A 24,219-nucleotide genomic window follows, 5' to 3' on the forward strand; every position below is an offset into this window, starting at 1 on the left:
TACGACTTTATTAAATATGTCTCCATCAGAAATGAAAAACAATAACATACAAAAAATGATCAATCAAGTGTATGTAAAAATAGATCAAAATTGATACTTTGAGTTGTATAATGAAATTTAATTTTTCAATACAGAATTATGAATAGTTGTAATAAAACCAAATACATTTACATGTATGATAATAAGGTAAAGGGGAGGTAATAAAACTAAGAAATATTATGAAATCTTTTTAAAAAAATCAAAATACTCCGCACAAAATATTTAATAAAATTTGAAAAAATTAACATAAAATAGGCTTTTTATTGAAAAATTTAGAAAACGGGAATTAAGAAATAAAAAAAGCTATTGTTAGAACATACAGAAGTGAAAATATCTTGTCTTTACCCCTCCCCTTGCCCCCAACAGGTCTGACCCGGGGCCTAGCCTAGACAACCATGTAGGCTACTTAGACAAAGAACTGTTGGGTACACATTTATAAACTCTCAGCCCAAAATTTCTTACACTTACATTAGTTTCAAATTCAAAGCATGACAACCCCCTTGTGATCATAAGGTCGTGACTATAAGGGGTTCCCTTTACCGGTTGAGGCATCAGAAATACAGCCATCGTTTATCCATGCATAATCGTAAGAGGCCACTAAATGGGTTTGAATAACTGGAATGTCACAAGTACAATTGATTATTACGGATTATTTACACAGGATCCTGAAATTTCTATATTTGGTCTCTGAAAAAGAATACAGGTTACATAAATATAAACAATGTAAAATATTTGGTCCATTGTTTTAAAAAGTAACTGTAATGAATTTTTAACATTCAAGAATTTGTGTGAAATTCCCATATTATATTCAAATATATTTTATCAACTATAAAATAACATGTAATTCATGTATTGTATTACACCATTTATGCATTTAACATTTAAGGTTTTCTTTTCTTTTTTCCACGATTTTTTTTTGGATTTTTTTTTTTTTGGTTTTGTTATTTTTGTGTGTGAATTGAAAAACAACCAACTGATTGATTATATACATGTAAATGTTTAGGTGGCCTTATGACTTGGAATCACATGTTTGTGGTCAATTCATATATTTAAGAATTTAATCATTAAATCTAAAAATAGCACTACAAACCAATTGTGACTAAAATAGTCTATTTTGCAGAGGGTAAATCACACTCAAAGCCTATTCAAATTTAATGTGTACCATGCTTTGCTTTAAAGCTGCATACTTCCAGTTAACCCAAAATATTTTAAGAAAATCAAACTTAAGAAAAATGTGCTTACATTTTAGGAAAAGAAAAAAATCAGATTTCAAGTAAGAATTTCAATGTGATAAATGACTGATTTTGCAGTATTTATTACCATAATTCTGTTGCTTGACTAACGCAGTAAGAGCTACTGTTGCTTAGGTTGACATCTTTTTTGTAATTTACGTTGATTGTAAGTGATGGTTGCAATGTGTAAATTTGATGGTTGCAATGTGTAAATTAGTTTCTTTCTTCACTTCACAATATTTTACTTTCAAATTCTAACAATCACTTGCTACGATGTACATTGTACTTCCGGTCACTGTACATGGCCCTACCTTTCTTATGAAAACAGGAAGTAATTTTGTTTATCCACTTTATATTTGTATTAAACAAGTAACCCATAGTGTTTAATCATTTTTAGAAATGAAGATTCATATAGAGTAGAGAAAAACGGAACTCCTATTAAAAATGTTGCAGACCCGGAAAAGTGAGCTTAAAATAGAGCATGCTCGTCGATTGGCTCAATTTTTTCCGGGGTTTATTATTGTGACGACAGGGAAGGCATAACGATAGAAAAGTCGTATTCATATACTCGTACAATAGTTATTTTCTCTAGGGCTTCGTATTGGGGCGACAGGGATTTTTTCCTATGATACAACAAAACACTCGGTAATCTGATTTATACTCGGGGGCTACACAAGTCCAAAGGCTGAAATAATGCTTTAACAATGTAAGAATGATTATAAGTCATTTAAATACGTTAAAATAGTCAGATATTTATTGTCGAAGTTATTCATATATAGGCATACTGTGAAAATAATTAGTGTGACCACCACAGAAAAGAAAACAAGTGATATATATTTAGCCTAACAATAGTTGAGTTAAGTGCCTCTTGTAGATATCATAATTTTTATTAAAGTAACTCATTCAATGGGTGTTCCAATTGAATGAATGGAATTCTTAACTTAAGAACACGAGAATCGTCAAGCAATCCGAAACTTGCTATTATTCAAAGGCCCGAAAGACTTCAACGAAAAGGCGCGAGAATTCGATGGGCACGAATAGGTAAAGGATACGATTCAGTTAATCACTCTATATCTATTTCTGGAACTATCACTTGTTCTTGACACAAAGTAGGGAACATTAGTTGCACGACAGGCTCCTAAACCAAGAGGTCTATTGACCGCATTATATATCGTACTCAGTTAAAAACACTACTAGTCTTTTCCCACAATTTCAGTAAACAGTAAAGATAAGTTGGTCAGGAAATAGATAATTAACAAAAGAATAAGTGTTCAATTAAAGATTTTTTTTTTAAAAAGTAACCCGCAGTATAAAACACAACAATGGATTTCATAGAGTATTGTAATGAACGATCAATCAATAACAGTGCAGTGAAAATAATACTGGATGCGAAGTTTCAAATCTGACTATACACAAAATGAAAACAGTTTTAAATAACATCGATATATAAATATATAAAAAAATGTATACTATACATGTATTTTGAAAGACAATGAACATCGATGAAAAACATACATTGCATAAAATCTAGTAATTAAAACAATATGTTTTGATTAAAACGATCAACACGGAGGTATATATGGCATATTCGATACATTCTACTGTCAACAGAGTCTTAATGAATATATATATATATATGTGTGAACTTTCCATAGAAAAGTGCGCACATGTGTCTCAGATCACTGTTTTATTTTACTCATCTGTTTTTTTTTCTTCAGAATGACAAATAATCATTTATCACTTAGAATCCCACATAAATTTATCCGTCACTGACACACGCACGTGCTCCGGATAGCATTGTTTATTAATTCACTGTATTAAATGTGCGCGCAGTCAACATTTCACCGAAAGTTGTCTATAAGTTCCATATAAGTCTCCACTCCCTACACTAATCAGTACAGTTTCGATTTAAATAGGTGACTTCTGAAGAAAGCTCCTGTTATATAAAGCTATGTAAATGATAAATTACAAAACTTTTTTTTGGTTTAGTTTTCATCTGTTTTTTTGGTTGGATGATTCGCGCACTTACTATTTATTCACCCTGTGCTGTTTTGCTGACTGTAAAATTGCGTAGTAGTATATCGCAATGGACATATTGCGTAATGGTCCTGCAACTTTTGTTTCAGCTCGTCGCGTTCTTTCTTTACCTGGGAAAGTTCGAATCTTAGTTGAGTCTGTACCGACTGTAGCTTCAGACATTCCTGAAAGAGAACAGCACTTTGTTAAATCAGTTATCCGATCAAACTGGAAAATACATGTGTATGAAATCACTTCTAGGCGTTATTAAAGTTCGTTTTCTCTTATAACAAAAACCACCAAACGGGAACCATGCAGTTCATCAATTCATACATTTAAAAATTCAACTGAACCCTCCGTACTTTACTGGTACTAGGTCCAGATTCAGCCACCTTACCTTGTGTAGCTGGTCCCCTCTTGTTTTCTGTTTATTACGGAACCTTTGCGCTGCTAACCGATTCTGGATTTTTCTTTTTTCTACCTTCATCTGCTCTGTTTCCGTTAACTGAAATAAAAATAAGAATTTTAACTTCCAACTCCATTGAGTGTAACTAATTTATTGTTTATAAACTATGTAACCACAGACACTTGGGTTGTGAAGCCCTATGCAGGTATACTCCTTAAAATCCAAATAAATTGTAATGATTGTAGTCGGTTTTTTCATAGAATAAAACTTGATAACAAAATTGATATCTACTTTATTAACATTAAATTATCTGAAAAAGAACACGTTTATTTAAAAGTATATGATAAGTTCTAGAACACTGTTTTTCCGAAATTCTGATGAAATACATCCCCTTTGTTGTCATTTTATTCAGAAAAAAACACATTTAATACATTACATTTAAAAATAAAATGATATGTATAATCATTGTAATACATGTATAGAGGTCTACCAACAACTCAAGATGTGGCATTGCTAAAGAGACTTCAGCGAACAGGTTTTATAGTACTGTCGGACAACGTCAAAATACAAGCGACATATTATAAGAATCTTACACCGGCGGCCGGTACAGACTGGAATATCTTAGCTCTCGGGTAACTGTTTACAGCGGTAACGAGGCTCTGCCAAGTTTCCGCTAAACAGTAACCCGAGAGCTAGATATTCCCGTCTGTACCAACAGCCGGTGTTTGATTCTTTTTCTTGCATGTTACATATCAATTTCTTTCGGAACAGAAATTACGAAAACTGATATTCTCATTACGCACTTTTTTCTTATAGAAGGTATGAACATACAACTTCATTCATAACGGAATAATGACGTCATCCTAAGAACGTGATTCATAAAAGTCGCGCGTCAATGACGTCATTTAAAGCACGCGACTTGTCTTACATGGGGGGTGTAAGACAGAGTTTTCCAGCACCGGTGTAAACGGTAGATAATCCTGTCTGAGATGCAAGAAAAAATTATGGAAACCAGAACTAGATATGAAAAAAAAAGGAAAAAAATGCTAACCTGACACGGTTCTGGATCTGTGAATTCTACTTTCAGTTCTGGTTTTCCAGCTTTAAATCTCTTTGACTGAATGGAGCACTTAAGTTCTTCCTTAATTAAAGGCATCATATTGCCGTCTACCATAGCCTTTGCCGCAGCATCCGCTAGGTCTTTGTCCTTTATGTTGTACATTTCCATAATCGAAGACGGGTCAGCAACTGTTTGTACTTGCTCGTACCCTGTAATGTCCATTGCATCAGCGCTTAAAAAGTTTGTAGCACCGCTGTTATATGCGTTGCTGATTTCAGTATCATCTACAGTGTCACATGATGTAACGCACGTGGGTATTCCGTGAATATATCCATCGGTATCTATTGTAAGTGTGCCGGATTGATTCGTCGGCACAACTTGCACTGTATTTTCATCCATTGTAAATAACAAATTTATCTTCGAGTTTGAATCCTGTAGCTCAAACATGTTTTCTGTAAAACAATTTCAAAAAAAGTGTTAATAACACTCGCACATATATTTTTCTCTGTTTCAATGTTTCAAGTATACGTTTCAAGCAAAAAAATGATATTAACAAATCATGTGAACACTGTACTGTCTTATGTTATAATAAGCGTATACTAAAAAGACTTCGACTTATTTATACCAACATTTCTGTTTCCAATTTCTGTTTTCATAGAAGTACAACGTAGAAAATATGTTTAAATCGTCATCATCCCTAAAAATGAGCGTATGACATATGCCAGATCATTCGTGGTTGTCTGGAAGTTTAATTTTCGTTATAGTAAAATGAATTTCAAACCTAATATTAATTAACAAATATGATACAATTTTATATAGAAATCTAATTATATTAAATATATTTTACTTTAAAATTATTAACAGCGTTCAACGTTTTCATCTACTTCTTACTCGAATGATAAAGCAAAATTGAACAACGTTGTGAAATCATCTATATTTAAATGATCGGACAGGCAAGTTCGTACTTGTAGTTGGTCTTTTTACACGTAATATCTATATATATCTTCACGGAGGCTTTCGGAATATTTCGGCTATTTCCGCCATCAGTTCAGTTCAGTAGGCACAATATTGATTGTCAATCGCTACTTTCGACCTTTTCCGTCAAACTACTGATAAGGATGATCGAGAGCATTCGGATATTTCCGTATACATAGTCAGTCAATTTACTTTATTGCCGATATAAAGAAGCATAATGGGAAAATTCGAAAAAGCAACAACAGCGACAACAACAACAATTATACTTATAATTTAATAAAGCGTATGTTCAGCCTATTTTGTACATATCATAACCACAAAAAGGGACAAAGAAGTTTACTCCTCATTTAATTAAGACAATTTTAAAATAGTTGAGAAATATAGAGTTTTAATGATTACGCATATAAATAGATCTTTTCCTTTAAACGTAACTACTTCAGCCCAAAATTTCTTTCACTTACATTAGTTTCAAATTCAAAGCATGACAACCCCCTTATGGCTAAGGGGTTTCCTTTTCGGGTTTAGGCATCAGAAACACAGCCATCGTTTATCCCAGCACAACAAAATGGGTTTGAATAACTCGAGTCTATGTATCTCTCAGTAATAGAGGTTGTTTTGACCCCTATTGTTGCTTTAAAGTTTGAAACACCCATGCTGGTAAGCCAAAATCATTTTTCCTGTTTCAACACCATATGACCTAAGATGTATTGGTGTGCTATAAAAACCAAAAAGCAAATAATAAAATCAAACAAACAATGCATGACAAATGTATGTCACAAGTTTGATTGATTTATAATGAAGGATCATTTACACAGGATCCTGAAATTTCTATATTTGGTCTTAAGTATTAAACAATGTAAAATATTTGGTTCATTTATTTGACAAGTAACTGTAATGAATTTTTAACATTCAAGAATTTGTGTGAAATTCCCTATATTATATTCAAATGCATTTTGTCAACTATAAAATTACATGTAATTCATGTATTGTATTACAATATTTCTGCATTTAACATTCTTTAAGGTTTTCTTTATTTTTTTTTATTTTTTTTTATTATTTTTGTTTGTTTTGTTTTGGGTTTTTTGTGTGTGAATTGAAAAACAACCAACTGATTGATTATCTACATGTAAATGTTTAGGTGGCCTTAGTTATGACTTGGAATCACATGTTTGTGGCCAATTCATATATTTAAGAATTTAATCATTAAATCTAAAAATAGCACTACAAACCAATTGTGACTAAAATAGTCTATTTTGCAGAGGGTAAATCACACTCGAAGCCTATTCAAATTTAATGTGTACCATGCTTTGCTTTAACTTTCTGCATACTTCAGGTTAACCCAAAATATTTCAAGAAAAGCAAACTTTAGAAAAATGTGCTTACATTTTAGGAAAAGAAAAAAATCAGATTTCAAGTAAGAATTTCAATGTGATAAATGACTGATTTTGCAGTATTTATTACCATAATTCTGTTGCTTGACTAACGCAGTAAGAGCTACTTTTGCTTAGGTTGACATCTTTTGTTTGTAATTTACGTTGATTGTAAGTGATGGTTGCAATGTGTAAATTTGTTTCTTTCTTCACTTCACAATATTTTACTTTCAAATTCAAATTAGTTTGAATCCGAGGGCATGCTGCTTTAACAATCATTTGCTACGATGTACATTGTACGTCCGGTCACTACATGGCCCTACCTTTCTTATGAAACAGGATCCACTTTTTACTTGTATGAAACAAATAAAATAAATAATGGTGTTTAATCAGTTTTAGAAAGGAAGATTCATAAAGAGTGGAGAAAAACGGAACTCCTAAAGAACACCAAAATTAAAAATGTTGCATGCCCGGAAAAGTGAGATTAAAATAGAGTATGCTCGTCGATTGGCTCAATTTTTTCCGGGGTTTTATTATTGTGACGACAGGGAAAGGCATAACGATAGAAAAGTCGTATTCATATACTCGTACAATGGTAATTTTCTCTAGGGTTTCGTATTGGGTCGACAGGGATTTTTTCCTATGATACAACAAAACATTCGGTAATCTGATTTATACTTGGGGGCTACACAAATCCAAAGGCTAAAATAATGCTTTAACAATGTAAGAATGATTATTAGTCATTTAAATAGTTAAATTCTTCAGATGTTTAATGTCAAAGTTATTCATAGGCACACTGTGTAAATAATTAGTGTGACCACCACAGGAAAGAAAACAAGTATTATATATTTAGCCTAACAATAGTTGAATTAAGTGCCTCTTGTAGATATTATCAGTTAATCATTCAATGTGTGTTCCAATTGAATGAATGGAAGACTTCACTACATTTTCAATGAACAACATGAAGATCCGTCAAGAGCAATCGGAACTTGGCTATTATTCATAATAACTCGAAGACTGACGGAAAGGGCCGAAAAATGCGATTGGCATCAATAGGTGAAACATTCTTCCGTGTTTTTATTCTCGATTTTAAAGTCAATCACTACCAAATCTGATTTCTGGAACTATCAACGTGCTCTTGACACAAAGTAGGGCTCCAATCCACGAAACATTAGCTGCACGGCAGGCTCCTAAACCAAGAGGTCTATTGACCACATTATATACCGTATAATTACTCAGTTAGAAACACTACTAGTCTTTTCCCAAAATTTCGGTAAACAGTAAAGATAAGTTGGTCAGGAAATAGATAATTAACAAAAGAATAAGTGTTCAAAGATTTATCTTTAAAAAAAAGTAACCCGCAGTATAAAACACAACAATGGATTTCATATATAACTGGTCATAGAGTATAATTGTAATGAACGATCAATCAATAACGTTAACAGTGCAATGAAAATAATACTGGATCATGCGAAGTTTAAAATATGACTATACATGAAAACAGTTTTAAATAACATCGATATATAAAAAATGTATACTATACATGTATTTTGAAAGACAATGAACGCACATGTGCACATGTGTCTCAGATCACTGTTTTATTTTACTCCTCTGTTTTGTTATTTTTTTTCTGAATGACCAATAATCATTTATCACTTAGAATCCCAAATATATTCATCCGTCACTGACACACGCACGTGCTCCGGATAGCATTGTTTATTAATTCACTGATTTAATTTGCGCGCAGTCAACATTTATAACCGGAAGTTGTCTAAGACTCCACTCCCACCACATATTAGTACAGTATCGATAAATAAAAAAGCTCCTGTTATATAAAGCTATGTAAATGATAAATTACAAAACTTTTTTTGGTTTAGTTTTCATCGGTTTTGGTTGGATGATTCGCGAACTCTCTATTTATTCACCCTGTGCTGTTTTGCTGACTGTAATATTGCGTAGTATATCGCAATGGACATATTGCGTAATGGTCCTGCAACTTTTGTTTCAGCTCGTCGCGTTCTTTCTTTACCTGAGAAAGTTCGAATCTTAGTTGAGTCTGTACCGACTGTAGCTTCAGACATTCCTGAAAAAGAACAGCACTTTGTTAAATAAGTTATCCGATAAAACTGGAAAAAAATACATGAACTTACTTAGACGTTATTAAAGTTGAAAAAATACATGAACTCACTTAGACGTTATTGAAGTTGAAAAAATACATGAACTCACTTAGACGTTATTGAAGTTGAAAAAATACATGAACTCACTTAAACGTTATTGAAGTTCATTTTCTCTTAATATAACAAAAACCACCAATATGGCGGGAACGCTGCTGTTCATCAATTCTTTTAAAATTCAACTGAACCCATCTTTACTGGTACTCGGTCCAGATTCAGCCACCTTACCTTGTGTAGCTGGTCCCCTCTTGTTTTCTGTTTATTACGGAACCTTTGCGCTGCTAACCGATTCTGGATTTTTCTTTTTTCTACCTTCATCTGCTCTGTTTCCGTTAACTGAAATAAAAATAAGAATTTTAACTTCCAACTCCATTGAGTGTAACTAGTTTATTGTTTATAAACTATTTAACCACAAACACTTGGATTGTGAAGCCCATCACTCCTTAAAATAAAATTTCAACATCTATATTATTGTAGATGTTGAAATATGATTTTTTTTTCAAAACGGCTTATATTAAGTTTTTTTGATATATATGATCAGTACATGTGCTGGGATTGACAAATATGCATTTTATTTGGATTTTAAAGGCGTTTTGAGCTCCAAACCCCAAGTGTCTGTGGTTTTATAGTACTGTCGGACAGCGATAATAAAATTATGGAAACAAGAACTAGATATGAAAAACATATTTGAAAAAAAAAAGAAAAAAAAATGCTAACCTGACACGATTCTGGATCTGTGAATTCTACTTTCAGTTCTGGTTTTCCAGCTTTTAATCTCTTTAACTGAATGGAGCACTTGAGTTCCTCCTTAATTAATGGCGTCATATTGCCGTCTACCATAGCCTTTGCCGCAGCATCCGCTAGGTCTTTGTCCTTTATGTTGTACATTTCCATAATCGAAGACGGGTCAGCAACTGTTTGTACTTGCTCGTACCCTGAAATGTCCATTGCATCAGCGCTTAAAAAGTTTGTAGCACCGCTGTTATATGCGTTGCTGATTTCAGTATCATCTACAGTGTCACATGATGTAACGCACGTGGGTATTCCGTGAATATATCCATCGATATCCAGGCGCGTAGCTGCCTATACGCGAGTACGCAGCTGAATCCACATTATTTTGACCAAAAAAAAAAATATCATTAACGAGTTTGCGGCCAGCAAAGGCCGCAAGTTAGACTTGCTGTGAAATGTAGACTAGTTGAAATAAACGAAAGTAAAGCTATTCATCTCCATTTTTATGCTAAAATAAATGGATTTTCGTTGGTCAAGAAAGCTCTCCGGAGGCCCCAAAACGCACCAAATTGCACCATTTATTTCAAAAATTTCAGGGGGGCATGCCCCCTGACCCCCTAGATTATTTTGAATCCACATTATTTATAGGCTAGCTACGCGCCTGATATCTATTGTAATGGTGCCGAATTGATACGAGGGATGATCAAAAATTAACCGGACTTTGTAAATGATTCTTAACCTGTTAAATGAATTTACATAACAATACACGGAAAATAAATTGGAATCTATCCCCTAAATGATACAAAAAATACCAACAAGAAATATTAACAAAGAAAAAAGTTATGCTGTTATTGGCATGGGATTTAACTCAATACAGGATTGGAGCAGTACCTTTAGACGCTTGTAAAAATCATGATCACAAAATAGACAAATATCGTTTTTTTCGCCGGTTTTTACATTTTTCATGCATTATCATACATAAATCGGTGTGAAAAGATGAATTAGACCTTTTAAAGTTCATTCCGTTGGGTGAAAAGGCAAGATTTTAGCATTTTATCATTCAAGCGTCTTGTCCGGTATATACCGGAATATGGTATTTAGTGTGGTGCTCCAATCCTTTTTTTAGTCACACTCATTGGCATGCACATGTAAAGCAGTGCGGCGCACGGTATAACTTTAAAATTGACGTTAACGACGTCACAAGCGTATTGTCCTTAATGGAGCAGATTTTTACTCATTCACGGAGTAGGCCAATATGTGGTACAGTCATGCTATTGATGCGGCGGTTCCCCTGCCTATATATATTTCTGTACAAGTGGGTATCATATTGTAGTGTAATAGAATGAATGGTGATAAAGAGCTCCTGTAATGACGCAAACTTCCGTTATTTCCTTATGTAACTTGATTGTTGAAAAAATCGCACATGCAATTAACTATATTATGTATTACAAATAATGTAAAATAATGTTGCTGAATGATAATGTATCATACATACGGAAAAAAACAGAATAATACAACTATGATCAAAATTGTCATTATTTTAAAATGAATAAAATGCATAGCCAATTTGAACAGTGGCTGTTAAATTGTTGACACAATTTCTCCATAAGACTACTGCGTAAAATAAGAAAATAATTGATACAATTGTAAACCAAGAATACAATACATGTAATTAATGCGTTAACTATTATCATTTTAATATCCTCAGAGTTGACTGCACCGTCCCGTAGTTACTGTCGAACATCGTTGACAATGTCCGCAGTCAATCGACTGTCATTTTTCAACGTCTTGGCGATTGACGTCACCAACGTCCTTGAAAATGTCTTTTTTCTGTCTCTCCCTTACTTGTTTCTATTTCTCTATTATCCTTTCTTAATCTTTTAAGCTAATCAAAAAATATGCTGTGGCTTTCTGGAACTTTTCCCTTGATAGCCATAATCTTTTTCTACGTTTTAAACAGTTTCTCGTCTTACATTTGACAAATCTTTCCTATTGATCGATTTTCGAGACATTCCGACGACATAGTTTTAACGCGAGTATTTCATTAACATGTGACGTTTGAATTGTGATTGTAAATATAAATATGGTTTAAATGAAGTCATTTTTACTGACAACGTCAAAGATATGGTACATGACGTTTTGACGTATTTTGAAATCTAAATGTGCCATATTGTAAAATACACGCAGCATAAAGCGCCTCATGTCAAGGCGAATTTACGCACTGCGCCGGGTGTGCGTTACCATGGTTTTTATTTGTTTGGGTCGTCAGACCAAACAAATAATGGTAGCGAAATTTCAGAGTCTAATGCTGTTAATTGCAAATGCCGAAAGTAGTCCACTTTTTGAAGCGGTTACTTCCCTTTATATGTACACTAACGCCGAAAAATTCAGGGGAGATCACTGCGTAAAGATGGTCAAAGACAGGCACATTAATTTTCAAGCAAAATAATTCCCGAATGGTCGAAGATTTCATATATTGTTTTATTGTATTTTCTGATCGAAAATAAGTAAATACAAAGCGGACATTCAATCTCTGACACAGAAGTTTACGACAAACCTAACAACAAGTAGTTCTCAAAACAGCTTAAAACTGGCGATTTAAAAGAAAGAAATATTTTTATTTTGTTACAAGTATCCAACAAATTACAACGCATTCAAAGTTAAAAAATAGCGTTGGCTTATAGAATTGTCAATAAATGCACAATCACAAATTACGCGGATGAATATGATTTTATCAATGAAAATACTATTTTTAGCGATGCCGAATACTACACAAACCGAGTAGTGGAATATATAGATTCTACATGTCGGACTGTTTGGGCGAGAAGATTTTCGCTAAATTATTCACTTCAATTTTAAACAACAGGTTTATCCTGAACAAAATACCTCGAAATTAATAAGGATTACAAACCCGAAATGCAATGGTAGTTCTAAATTAAGAATGACCTGATGTTATTCAGACTACTTATAACTACTTCGTGGTGCAGGGGTAACGCGCTCGCTTAGTAAGTGAGAGGTCTGGAGTTCAAATCCCAGTCGGGGAAACTTTTTTTTTTAATTCTTTTTTTCTTTGTTAAGGAAGTAGCCATGATATGCAAGGATAAAGTGTAGCTGTCGTAAAAAATGAACATAACTGATATTTTGATGCAATTCCAGTTATGCAGAATTCCGTATGTATCAAACTCTGGTGCCTTGCAAAATGAATTATTATACATAAAAATAAACTTATACAGGAAAATACATACAGATATACAGTACGATTTAGATTGCAAAGATCAGAAAATACCACAGAACTTGCAGCCCTTTGATTCTTTATAAATATACTTGCTTATAGTATGCTCCAGGATTATTTACATCTGTGTTAAACAACAGTTAAAGTTGTTACAAGCCCTGATTTAGAATAATATGGTTTTCTTCAGGCCGTTCACATATAAATTCACCGTGGCTGAAGGGTTTTCGCGCTCGCTTAGGAAGCGAGAGGTCTGGAGTTCAAATCCCAGTAAAGGCAACTAATTTTTTTCCAAATTGTTTAAGTCAAATAAACATTGGATTGAAAATCAGTGTTGCAATTAGTTTTATAGCCAATTTACTACAATTAAAACGCTGGAAAGCATTGGTGGCACTATACATATAATCTCACAACCTGTACCTTTCTTACATTCTGAGACCCAAACAAATTCAGCGCCTTCTGTGCTTTGATTGAATTCGCTGTTACGGACAAGCTATTTATGTTATCAGGTTAGATATAGTATCAGTTTACAGGTATTGTTTTCCGATTAAGTGTGATATATAACAATAAGTGATAGGATGAAAATTCTTCAATTGCCAGTCACAGTCCGGTTTATTTTTGATCATCCCTCGTACGTCGGCACAACTTGCACTATATTTTCATCCATTGTAAATAACAAATTTATCTTTGAGTTAGAATCCTGGAGCTCAAACATGTTTTCTGTAAAACAATAAAAAAGTGTTAATAACACTCGCACATATGTTTTTCTCTGTTTCAATATTTCAAGTATAGATCTACTTTTCAAGCAAAAAAAATGATAATAACAAATCATGTGAACACTGTACTGTCTTATGTTATAATAAGCGTATACTAAATTTAAAAGACTTCGACTTATTTATATCAACATTTTTCTCCGATTTCTGTTTTCATGGAAGTACAACGTAGGAAATATGTTTAAATAAGTACAACGTAGAAAATATGTTTAAACCTAAAAATGAGCGTATAACATATGCCAGATCATTCGTGGTTGTCTGGAAGTTTAATTTTCGTTATAGTTAAATAAATCATTAACAAAATGCTATAAATATGATACAATTTTATATAGAAATCTAATTATATTAAATATATTTTGCTTTAATATTATTAACAGCGTTCAACGTTTTCTCGATCTTTCCAAACGTAATATCTATATATATCTTCTCGGAGGCTTTCGCGATGTTTCGGCTATTTCCGCCATCAGTTTAGTTCAGTAGGCCAATCCAATCTGTCAATCGCTACTTTCGACCTTTTCCGTCAAACTACTGGTACTGTAAGGATGATCGAGAGCATTCGGATATTTCCGTATACATTGATAATTGTACAGTAATTCAATTTACTTTATTGCCGATATAAATACGCATAATGGGAAAATTCGAAAAAGCAACAACAACAACATTTAATAATACTTATAATTTAATAAAGCGTATGTTCAGTCTATCATGTACATATCATAACTACAAAAAGGGACAACTAAGTTTACTCCTCATTTATTTAAGACAATTTTAAAATAGTTGAGAAATATAGAGTTTTAATGATTACGCATATAAATAGATCTTTTCCTTTAAACGTAACTACTTCAGCCCAAAATTTCTTTCACTTACATTAGTTTCAATTCAAGGCATGACAACCCCCTTATGGCTAAGGGATTCCCTTTTCGGGTTAAGGCATCAGAAACACAGCCATCGTTTATCCCAGCACAACTAAATGGGTTTGAATAACTCGTGTCTATGCATCTCTTAGTAATAGAGGTTGTTTTGACCCCTCTTGTTGCTTTAAAGTTTGAAACACCCATGCTGTTAGCCAAAATCATTTTTCCTGTTTCAACACCATATGACCTAAAATGTATTGGTGTGCTGTAAAAACCAAAAAGCAAATAATTAAATCAAACAAACAATGCATGACAGATGTATGTCACAAGTTCAATTGATTTATAATGAAGGATCATTTACACAGGATCCTGAAATTTCTATATTTGGTCCGTGAAAAAGAATACAGGTTACTTAAGTATAACACAATGTAAAATATTTGGTCCATTGTTTGACAAGTAACTGTAATGAATCTTTAACATTTAGGAATTTGTGTGAAATTCCCATGCATGTATTATATTCAAATATATTTTCTCAACTATAAAATTACATGTAATTCATGTATTGTATTACACTAGCTCTGAATTTAACATTCTTTTTCTTTAAGGTTTTCTTTTTTCTTGTTTATATCAAATATACCATGTTTAAGAATTTAATCATTAAATCTAAAAGTAGCACTACAAATCAATTGTGACTAAAATAGTCTATTTCGCAGAGGGTAAATCACACTCAAAGCCTATTCAAATTAAATTTGTACCATGCTTTGCTTTAAAGCCGCATACTTCCAGTTAACCCAAAATATTTTAAGAAAATCAAACTTAAGAAAAATGTGCTTACATTTTAGGAAATTAAAAAAAATCAGATTTCAAGTAAAAATTTTAATGTTATGTGATGAATGACTGATTTTAAAGTATTTATTACATGTACCATAATTCTTTGGCGTGACTAACGCAGTAAGAGCTACTTTTGCTTAGGTTGACATCTTTTTTTTTTGTAATTTACGTTGATTGTAAGTGATGGTTGCAATGTGTAAATTGGTTTCTTTCTTCACTTCACAATATTTTACTTTCAAATTCAAATAAGTTTAAATCTGTGGGCATGCTGCTTTAAGAATCACTTGCTACGATGTACATTGTACTTCCGGTCACTGTACATGACTCTACCTTTCTTATGAAAACAGGAAGTAATTTTGTTGATCCACTTTATATTTGTATGAAACAAATAACCCATATTGTTTAATCATTTTTAGAAAGAGAGAGAAAAAACGGAAGTCCTAAAGAACACCCAAATTAAAAATGTTGCAGGCCCGGAAAAGTGCGCTTAAAATAGAGCATGCTTGTCAAGTGGGTCAATTTTTTTCCGGGGTTTTATTATTGTGACGACAGGAAAAGGCATAACGATAGAAAAGTCATATTCACATGCTCATACAATGGTTATTTTCGTAAGGGTTTCGTATTGGGATGACAGAGATTTTTTCCTATGATACAACAAAACACTCGGTAATCTGATTTATACTTGGGGGCTACACAAGTCCAAAGGCTGAAATAATGCTTTAATAATATAAGAATGATTATTAGTCATTTAGATACGTTAAACTCGTCATATGTTTAATGTAGAAGTTATTCATAGGCATAGTGTGTAAATAATTAGTGTGACCACCACAGGAAAGAAAAGTATTATATCTTTAGCCTAACAATAGTTGAATTAAGTGTCTCTTGTAGATATTATATTATAGTAACTCATTCAATGTGTGTTGAATGAATGGGAGACTTAACTACATTTTCAATGAACAACATGAATATCCGTCAAGAGCAATCGGAACTTGGCTATTATTCATAATAATCCGAAGACTGACGGAAAGGGCCGAAAACATGCGATTGGCATCAATAGGTGAAACATTCTTCCGTGTTTTTATTCTCGATTTTAAAGTCAATCACTACCAAATCTGATTTCTGGAACTATCCACTTGTTCTTGACACAAAGTAGGGCTCGAACCCACGGAACATTAGTTGCACGGCAGGCTTCTTAACCAAGCGGTCTATATATTGACCACATTATATACTGTATAATTATAATTACTCAGTTAGAAACACTACTAATCTTTTCCCACGGTTTCAATAAACAGTAAAGAAAAGTTGGTCAGGAAATAGATAATTAACAAAAGAATAAGTGCTCAATTAAAGATTTATTTTTTTTAAAAGTAACCCGCAGTATAAAACACAACAATGGATTTCATAGAGTATTGTAATGATCGAACGATCAATCAATAACAGTGCAATGAAAATAATACTTGATGCGAAGTTTCAAATCTGACTATACACAAAATGAAAACAGTTTTAATTAAATAACATCGATATATAAATATATAAAAAATGTATACTATACATGTATTTTGAAAGACAATGAACATGGCACCAGAATAGAAGCTAGATAAATTCTGTTTATCTGTACAGAAGGTAAGAAAGCTGTGTGATAATTAACAAGACTCATCAAATTATAGAAACATAAAAATATGTCAAGTTTTTAGGAAAGAAAAACATACATTGCATAAAATCTAGTAATTAAAACAATATGTTTTGATTAAAACGATCAATACGGAGGTATACATGGCATATTAGAAACATTCAACTGTCCAATCAAAATTTATCAGCAGTCACATGACAGAGTCTTGAATATATATCCCCGTACTGCCTCTTTCCGATCAGCTAACAGATTTTTCAACAATAACTGACAGTGAAATTATATATATAAAAAAAATCTCTTTCAATTCTGCAAATATTATCATTTCAGCTAATAAATGCACCAACTTTTTAAAATTTTACTTGAATTATTACTATGAATCGAGGACAAACCATTACTGACCCATTTTCCTGTTCTTCAAAATTTCACAACCACTTTTCAATCAGTTAACAAAATATAAACTGTACCACATAAAAAATGTCATACAATGTTAAAATATAATTAGTTCTGTATTTTGGATAAATGGTAATAAACAATTTTAACCTAATTATAATGCCGTTTTTCAATCTAGATATCTATATGCGGTGGTAAAGCTGACACAATTGGGGTATGGATGTACATTTCAATTTTCATGATAGAAAAAGCATGTTCTTGTGAAATTTTTAGGATCTTAGAGTCTATATGACCCCATTCTAGTGACTGCTTACTGAAAAGTTATCACAGAGAATGTTTTTCCTTGGTTAAGTGACTGTTACTTTACTGATGTATTACCTTCAAATTAAGAACTGTATGGTAAAATATGTACATATTAAAATTACAGCTTTTGAAGTGCAGTATACATTATGACTTCATGATACTGAAACAGTTGTCCAACTTAATATCCATTTCTGCAGACTGACAAAAACTGAGTCTGTATATCAATTATTTTTAGAAAATTATTGCGATTTGTAACTGTGTAAATAAAGGATTAGTGGAAAATACACGTTTTACATATTTTGAACTAAAATGCTAGCATTTTCTTTTTTTATCGCCTAAATTGACATTGCTGCTGATGAATTTAGTCAAGGGGAATGCAAGATGTGCTTACAGTTTGGTTACATGACAAATAAGGTCAAAAATAAAAAAATTCTAGGGGTGATTGAAAAGTGGTTGTGATTGAAAACTGGCAGTGTGTGGATATGTGAACTTTCCATAGAAAAGTGCGCACATGTGTCTCAAATCACTGTTTTATTTTACTCATCTATTTTAGTTGTTTTTTTCAGAATGACCAATAATCATTTAATTATCACTTAGAATCACACATTTATCCGTCACTGACACACGCACGTGCTCCGGATAACATTGTTTATTAAATGTGCGCGAAGTCAACATTTTTAACCGGACGTTGTCTAAGACTACACTCCCACCACATATCAGTACAGTTTCGATATAAAGGTGACTTCTGAAGAAAGCTCCTGTTATATAAAGCTATGTAAATGATACATTACAAAACTTTTTTGGTTTAGTTTTCATCTGTTTTTGGTTGGATGATTCGCACACGTTCAATTTATTCACCCTGTGCTGTTTTGCTGACTGTAAAATTGCGTAGAAGTATATCGCAATGGACATATTGCGAAATGGTCCTGCAACTTTTCTTTCAGCTCGTCGCGTTCTTTCTTTACCTGAGAAAGTTCGAATCTTAGTTGAGTCTGTACCGACTGTAGCTTCAAACATTCCTGAAAAAGAAGAAAGTGTCAGTTATCCGATAAAACTGGAAAAAATACATGAACTTACTTAGACGTTATTAAAGTTGAAACAAGAGCCACCGCCGGGCGGGGGCAACGCTCGACTTTTTACTTTTTCTAAACGCAAACACAGAAAAGTTTGAACATATCTTAACGTTTCCTTTTTATAAATTTAGTTGGTCTGTCTTGTCAAATTAGTTTTGTTTATCTATTATATATATATATATATATATATATATATATATATATATATATATATATATATATATATATATATATATATATATATATACATATATATATATATATATAAATAGAAACATGACGCAATTTCTAAAAATAGAAACATGACGCAATTTCTAAAAATAGAAACATGACGCAAATTCTAAAAATAGAAACATGACGCAATTTCTATAAATAGAAACATGACGCAATTTCTATAAATAGAAACATGACGCAATTCTATAAATAGAAACATGACGCAATTCTATAAATAGAAACACGTTGTTGTTGTTGTTGTTGTTGTTGTTGTTGTTGATGATGATGATGATGATGAAATATATACTAAATTATGGTCATTTAATGCACAAATCTGAGAAAATTCAGTAATTTAACCTTCAAGGTCAAGGTCATTAAAGAGCCCAAGCAAATTTGGGTTTGATAAACTACAAGGTCTGGCCCTTAAGAATGTTCTGTTATAATATGAAGTTGATCCCTTCAATAATAGCAAAGTTACAGTCAGTCAACGCCAAAACAATGAAAATTTCAATAATTTGACCTTCAAAGACAATGTCATTAATGAGTGAAGGTCAAGGTCTTTCGGTATATTTTTAACAGTTATCTTTGAAACTTATTATGTTCAAGTTTCAAGACAATCCATTCAAAAATAACAAAGTTACAGCCAATAATAGCCAAAAAAATGAATATTTCAATAATTAGACCTTCAAAGTCAAGGTCATTTATGAGTGAAGGTCAAGGTCTGTCTAGTTATTTTTAATGGATATCCCTGAAGATAATTATGTTCAAGTTTGAAGACAATCCATTCAAAAATAACAAAGTTACAGCCAATAATAGCCAAAAAAAAATGAAAATTTCAATAATTTGACCTTCAAAGTCAAGGTCATTTATGATTGAAGGTCAAGGTCTGGCTGGTTATTTTTAAGGGATATCCTTGAAGATTATTATGTTCAAGTTTGAAGACAATCCATTCAAAAATAACAAAGTTACAGCCAATAACAGCATGAACAAGCAAAAATTGGACATTTAACCTTGAAGGTCAAGGTCATTTATGGATGAAGGTCAAGGTTAGTGTGGTCTACTGAAAGGTCTTGTCCCAACGGTTGTTGTGGCCAAGTATGAAGACAATACACCAAGAAATAAAAAAAGTTATGATCCAGGCGGCAACGGCAACGCCGACCCGACTATAACAATACCTTTACTTTTTTTTTCAAAAAAAAAAAGTCGAGCTAAAAATACATGAACTCACTTAGACGTTATTGAAGTTGAAAAAATACATGAACTCACTTAAACGTTATTGAAGTTCATTTTCTCTTATAACAAAAACACTTAAATGGCGGGAACGCTGCAATTCATCAATTCATTTAAAATTCAACTGAACCCATCTTTACTGGTACTCGGTCCAGATTCAGCCACCTTACCTTGTGTAGCTGGTCCCCTCTTATTCTCTGTTTATTACGGAACCTTTGCGCTGCTAACCGATTCTGGATTTTTCTTTTTTCTACATTCATCTGCTCTGTTTCCGTTAACTGAAATAAAAATAAGAATTTTAACTTCCAACTCCATTGAGTGTAACTAATTTATTGTTTATAAACTATTTAACCACAGACACTTGGATTGTGAAGCCCAACACTCCTTAAAATCCAAATAAATTGTAATGATTGTAGTCGGTTTTTCCATAAAATAAAACTTGATAATAAAATAGATTTACACTTTATTAACATTAAATTATCTGGAAAAGAACACATTTATTTTAAAGTATATGATTAGTTCTAGAACATTGCACTGTTTTTCCGAAATTCTGATGAAATACATCCCCTTTATTGTCATTTATATTTTCAGAAAAAAACACATTTAATACATTACATTTAAAAATAAAATGATATGTATAATCATTGTAATACATGTATATGGGTCTACCAACAACTCAAGATGTGACATTGCTAAAGAGACTTCAGCGAACAGGTTTTATAGTACTGTCGGACAGCGATAATAAAATTACGGAAACAAGAACTAGATATGAACAAGAGCCACCGCCGGGCGGGGGCAACGCTCGACTTTTTACTTTTTCTAAACGCAAACATAGAAAGGTTTGAACATATCTTAACGTTTCCTTTTTATAAATTTAGTTGGTCTGTCTTGTCACATTAGTTTTGTTTATCTATTTTGTATATATATATGAATAGAAACATGACGCAATTTCTAAAAATAGAAACATGACGCAATTTCTATAAATAGAAACATGACGCAATTTCTATTAAAAGAAACATGACGCAATTCTATAAATAAAAACATGACGCAATTTCTATAAATAGAAACATGACGCAATTCCTATAAATAGAAACATGACGCAATTCTATAAATAGAAACATGACGCAATTCTATAAATAGAAACATGACGCAATTGACGCAATTTCTATAAATAGAAACATGACGCAATTGACGCAATTTCTATAAATAGAAACATGACGCAATTTCTATAAATAGAAACATGACGCAATTGACGCAATTTCTATAAATAGAAACATGACGCAATTGACGCAATTTCTATAAATAGAAACATGATGCAATTGACGCAATTTCTATAAATAGAAACATGACGCAATTCTATAATTAGAAACTTGACGCAATTTCTATAAATAGACACATGACGCAATTTCTATCAATAGAAACATGAATCAATTTCTATAAATAGAAACATGACGCAATTTCTATAAATAGAAACATGACGCAATTCTATAAATAGAAACATGACGTAATTCTATAAATAGAAACATGACGCAATTCTATAAATAGAAACATGACGCAATTCTATAAATAGAAACATGACGCAATTCTATTAATAGAAACATGTTGTTGTTGTTGTTGTTGTTGATGATGATGATGATGATGATGATGATGATGATGATGATGATGATGATGATGATGATGATGATGATGATGGATATGTATGTATATATATATACACACACACACACACACCAAGTAATACATAATTATGGTCATTTAATGCACAAATCTGAGAAAATTCAGTAATTTAACCTTCAAGGTCAAGGTCATTAAAGAGCCCAAGCAAATTATGGTTTGATAAACAACAAGGTCTGGTCCTTAAGAATGTTCTGTTATAATATGAAGTTGATCCCTTCAATAATAGCAAAGTTACAGTCAGTTACCGCCAAAACAATGAAAATTTCAATAATTTGACCTTCAAAGACAATGTCATTAATGAGTGAAGGTCAAGGTCTTTCGGTATAATTTTAACAGTTATCTTTGAAGATTATTATGTTCAAGTTTCAAGACAATCCATTCAAAAATAACAAAGTTACAGCCAATAATAACCAAAAAAATGAATATTTCAATAATTTGACCTTCAAAGTCAAGGTCATTTATGAGTGAAGGTCAAGGTCTGGCTGGTTATTTTTAAGGGATATCCTTGAAGATTATTATGTTCAAGTTTGAAGACAATCCATTCAAAAATAACAAAGTTACAGCCAATAACAGGATATGAACAAGCAAAAATTGGACTTTTAACCTTGAAGGTCAAGGTCATTTATGGATGAAGGTCAAGGTTAGTGTGGTCTACTGAAAGGTCTTGTCCCAAGGGTTGTTGTGGCCAAGTATGAAGACAATACACCAAGAAATAAAAAAAGTTATGATCCAGGTACAAGTTTGCGGACGGGAACGGCAACGGGCCGACCCGACTATAACAATACCTCTACTTTTTTTTTTCAAAAAAAAAAAAAGAGCTAAAAACATATTTGAAAAAAAAAAATGAAAAAATGCTAACCTGACACGGTTCTGGATCTGTGAATTCTACTTTCAGTTCTGGTTTTCCAGCTTTCAATCTCTTTGACTGAATGGAGCACTTAAGTTCCTCCTTAATTAAAGGCGTCATATTCCCGTCTACCATAGCCTTTGCCGCAGCATCCGCTAGGTCTTTGTCCTTTATGTTGTACATTTCCATAATCGAAGACGAGTCAGCAACATTTGGTACTTGCTCGTACCCTGTCATGTCCATTGCATCAGCGCTCAAAAAGTTTGTAGCACCGCTGTTATATGCGTTGCTGATTTCAGTATCATCTACAGTGTCACATGATGTAACGCACGTGGGTATTCCGTAAATATATCCGTTGCTATCTATTGTAATGGTGCCGGATTGATACGTCGGCACAACTTGCAATGTATTTTCATCCGTTGTAAATAACAAATTTATCTTCGAGTTTGAATCCTGGAGCTCAAACATGTTTTCTGTAAAACAATTTCAAAAAGTGTTAATAACACTCACTCATATATTTTTTCATTGTTTCAATGTTTCAAGTATACGTTTCAAGCAAAAAAAATGATAATAACAAATCATGTGAACACTGTACTGTCTTATGTTATAATAAGCGTATACTAAAAAGACTTCGACTTATTTATACCTTTCAAATTAAGAAGTACAACGTAGAAAATATGTTTAAATCGTCATCATCCCTAAAAATGAGCGTATGACATATGCCAGATTATTCGTGGTTGTCTGGAAGTTTAATTTTGGTTATAGTAAAATGAATTTCAAACCTAATATTAATTAACAAATATGATACAATTTTATATAGAAATTTTATTATATTAAATATATTTTACTTTAATATCATAAACAGCGTTCAACGTTTTCATCTACTTCTTACTCGAATGATAAAGCAAAATTGAACAACGTTGTGAAATCATCTAAATTTAAATGATCGGACAGGCAAGTTCGTACTTGAAGTTGGTCTTTTCACACGTAATATCTATATATATCTTCACGGAGGCTTTCGCAATATTTCGGCTATAGAAATTGCGTCAATTGCGTCATGTTTCTATTTATAGAATTGCGTCATGTTTCTATTTATTGAATTGCGTCATGTTTCTATTTATAGAAATTGCGTCATGTTTCTATTGATAGAAATTGCGTCATGTTT

The 24,219-nt window shown here is 32.4% G+C and overlaps 2 protein-coding genes across 8 annotated transcripts; both read right to left on the minus strand.

Annotated features, from left to right (window-relative positions):
* Positions 1–2,529: 2,529 nt before the first annotated feature.
* LOC132740170 (uncharacterized) lies at positions 2,530–5,708 on the minus strand. Of its 2 annotated transcripts, XM_060728024.1 has the most exons (4): positions 5,601–5,708; positions 4,745–5,205; positions 3,685–3,792; positions 2,530–3,472 (listed from the first exon to the last, which is right to left on the minus strand). In XM_060728024.1, exons 2-4 carry the CDS (start codon positions 5,198–5,200, stop codon positions 3,308–3,310), a joined length of 729 nt encoding a protein of 242 aa, XP_060584007.1. In that variant the 5' UTR covers positions 5,201–5,205; positions 5,601–5,708; the 3' UTR covers positions 2,530–3,307. The 2 variants fall into 2 exon arrangements, with proteins under 2 accessions (XP_060584007.1, XP_060584006.1); XM_060728023.1 differs by lacking the exon at positions 5,601–5,708 and having other exon boundaries at positions 4,745–5,569.
* A 2,970-nt stretch (positions 5,709–8,678) lies between these two features.
* LOC132740171 (basic leucine zipper transcriptional factor ATF-like 3) lies at positions 8,679–24,032 on the minus strand. 6 transcript variants are annotated; one of them, XM_060728027.1, is made up of 4 exons: positions 23,903–24,032; positions 23,067–23,527; positions 9,501–9,608; positions 8,897–9,181 (listed from the first exon to the last, which is right to left on the minus strand). In XM_060728027.1, the coding sequence occupies exons 2-4, from the start codon at positions 23,520–23,522 to the stop codon at positions 9,020–9,022; spliced, it is 726 nt and encodes a 241-aa protein (XP_060584010.1). In that variant the 5' UTR covers positions 23,523–23,527; positions 23,903–24,032; the 3' UTR covers positions 8,897–9,019. The 6 variants fall into 6 exon arrangements, 5 of the variants coding, with proteins under 5 accessions (XP_060584012.1, XP_060584010.1, XP_060584011.1 ...); XM_060728028.1 differs by lacking the exon at positions 9,501–9,608 and adding an exon at positions 20,701–20,808 and having other exon boundaries at positions 8,898–9,181; XM_060728025.1 differs by lacking the exons at positions 8,897–9,181; positions 9,501–9,608 and adding exons at positions 18,568–19,033; positions 20,701–20,808 and having other exon boundaries at positions 23,903–24,030.
* Between the last annotated feature and the right edge of the window lie 187 nt (positions 24,033–24,219).

This window comes from Ruditapes philippinarum, unplaced genomic scaffold, assembly GCF_026571515.1.
Source record: "Ruditapes philippinarum isolate M1 unplaced genomic scaffold, ASM2657151v2 ctg2021_1_1_1_1, whole genome shotgun sequence".
Taxonomy (NCBI): domain Eukaryota; kingdom Metazoa; phylum Mollusca; class Bivalvia; order Venerida; family Veneridae; genus Ruditapes; species Ruditapes philippinarum.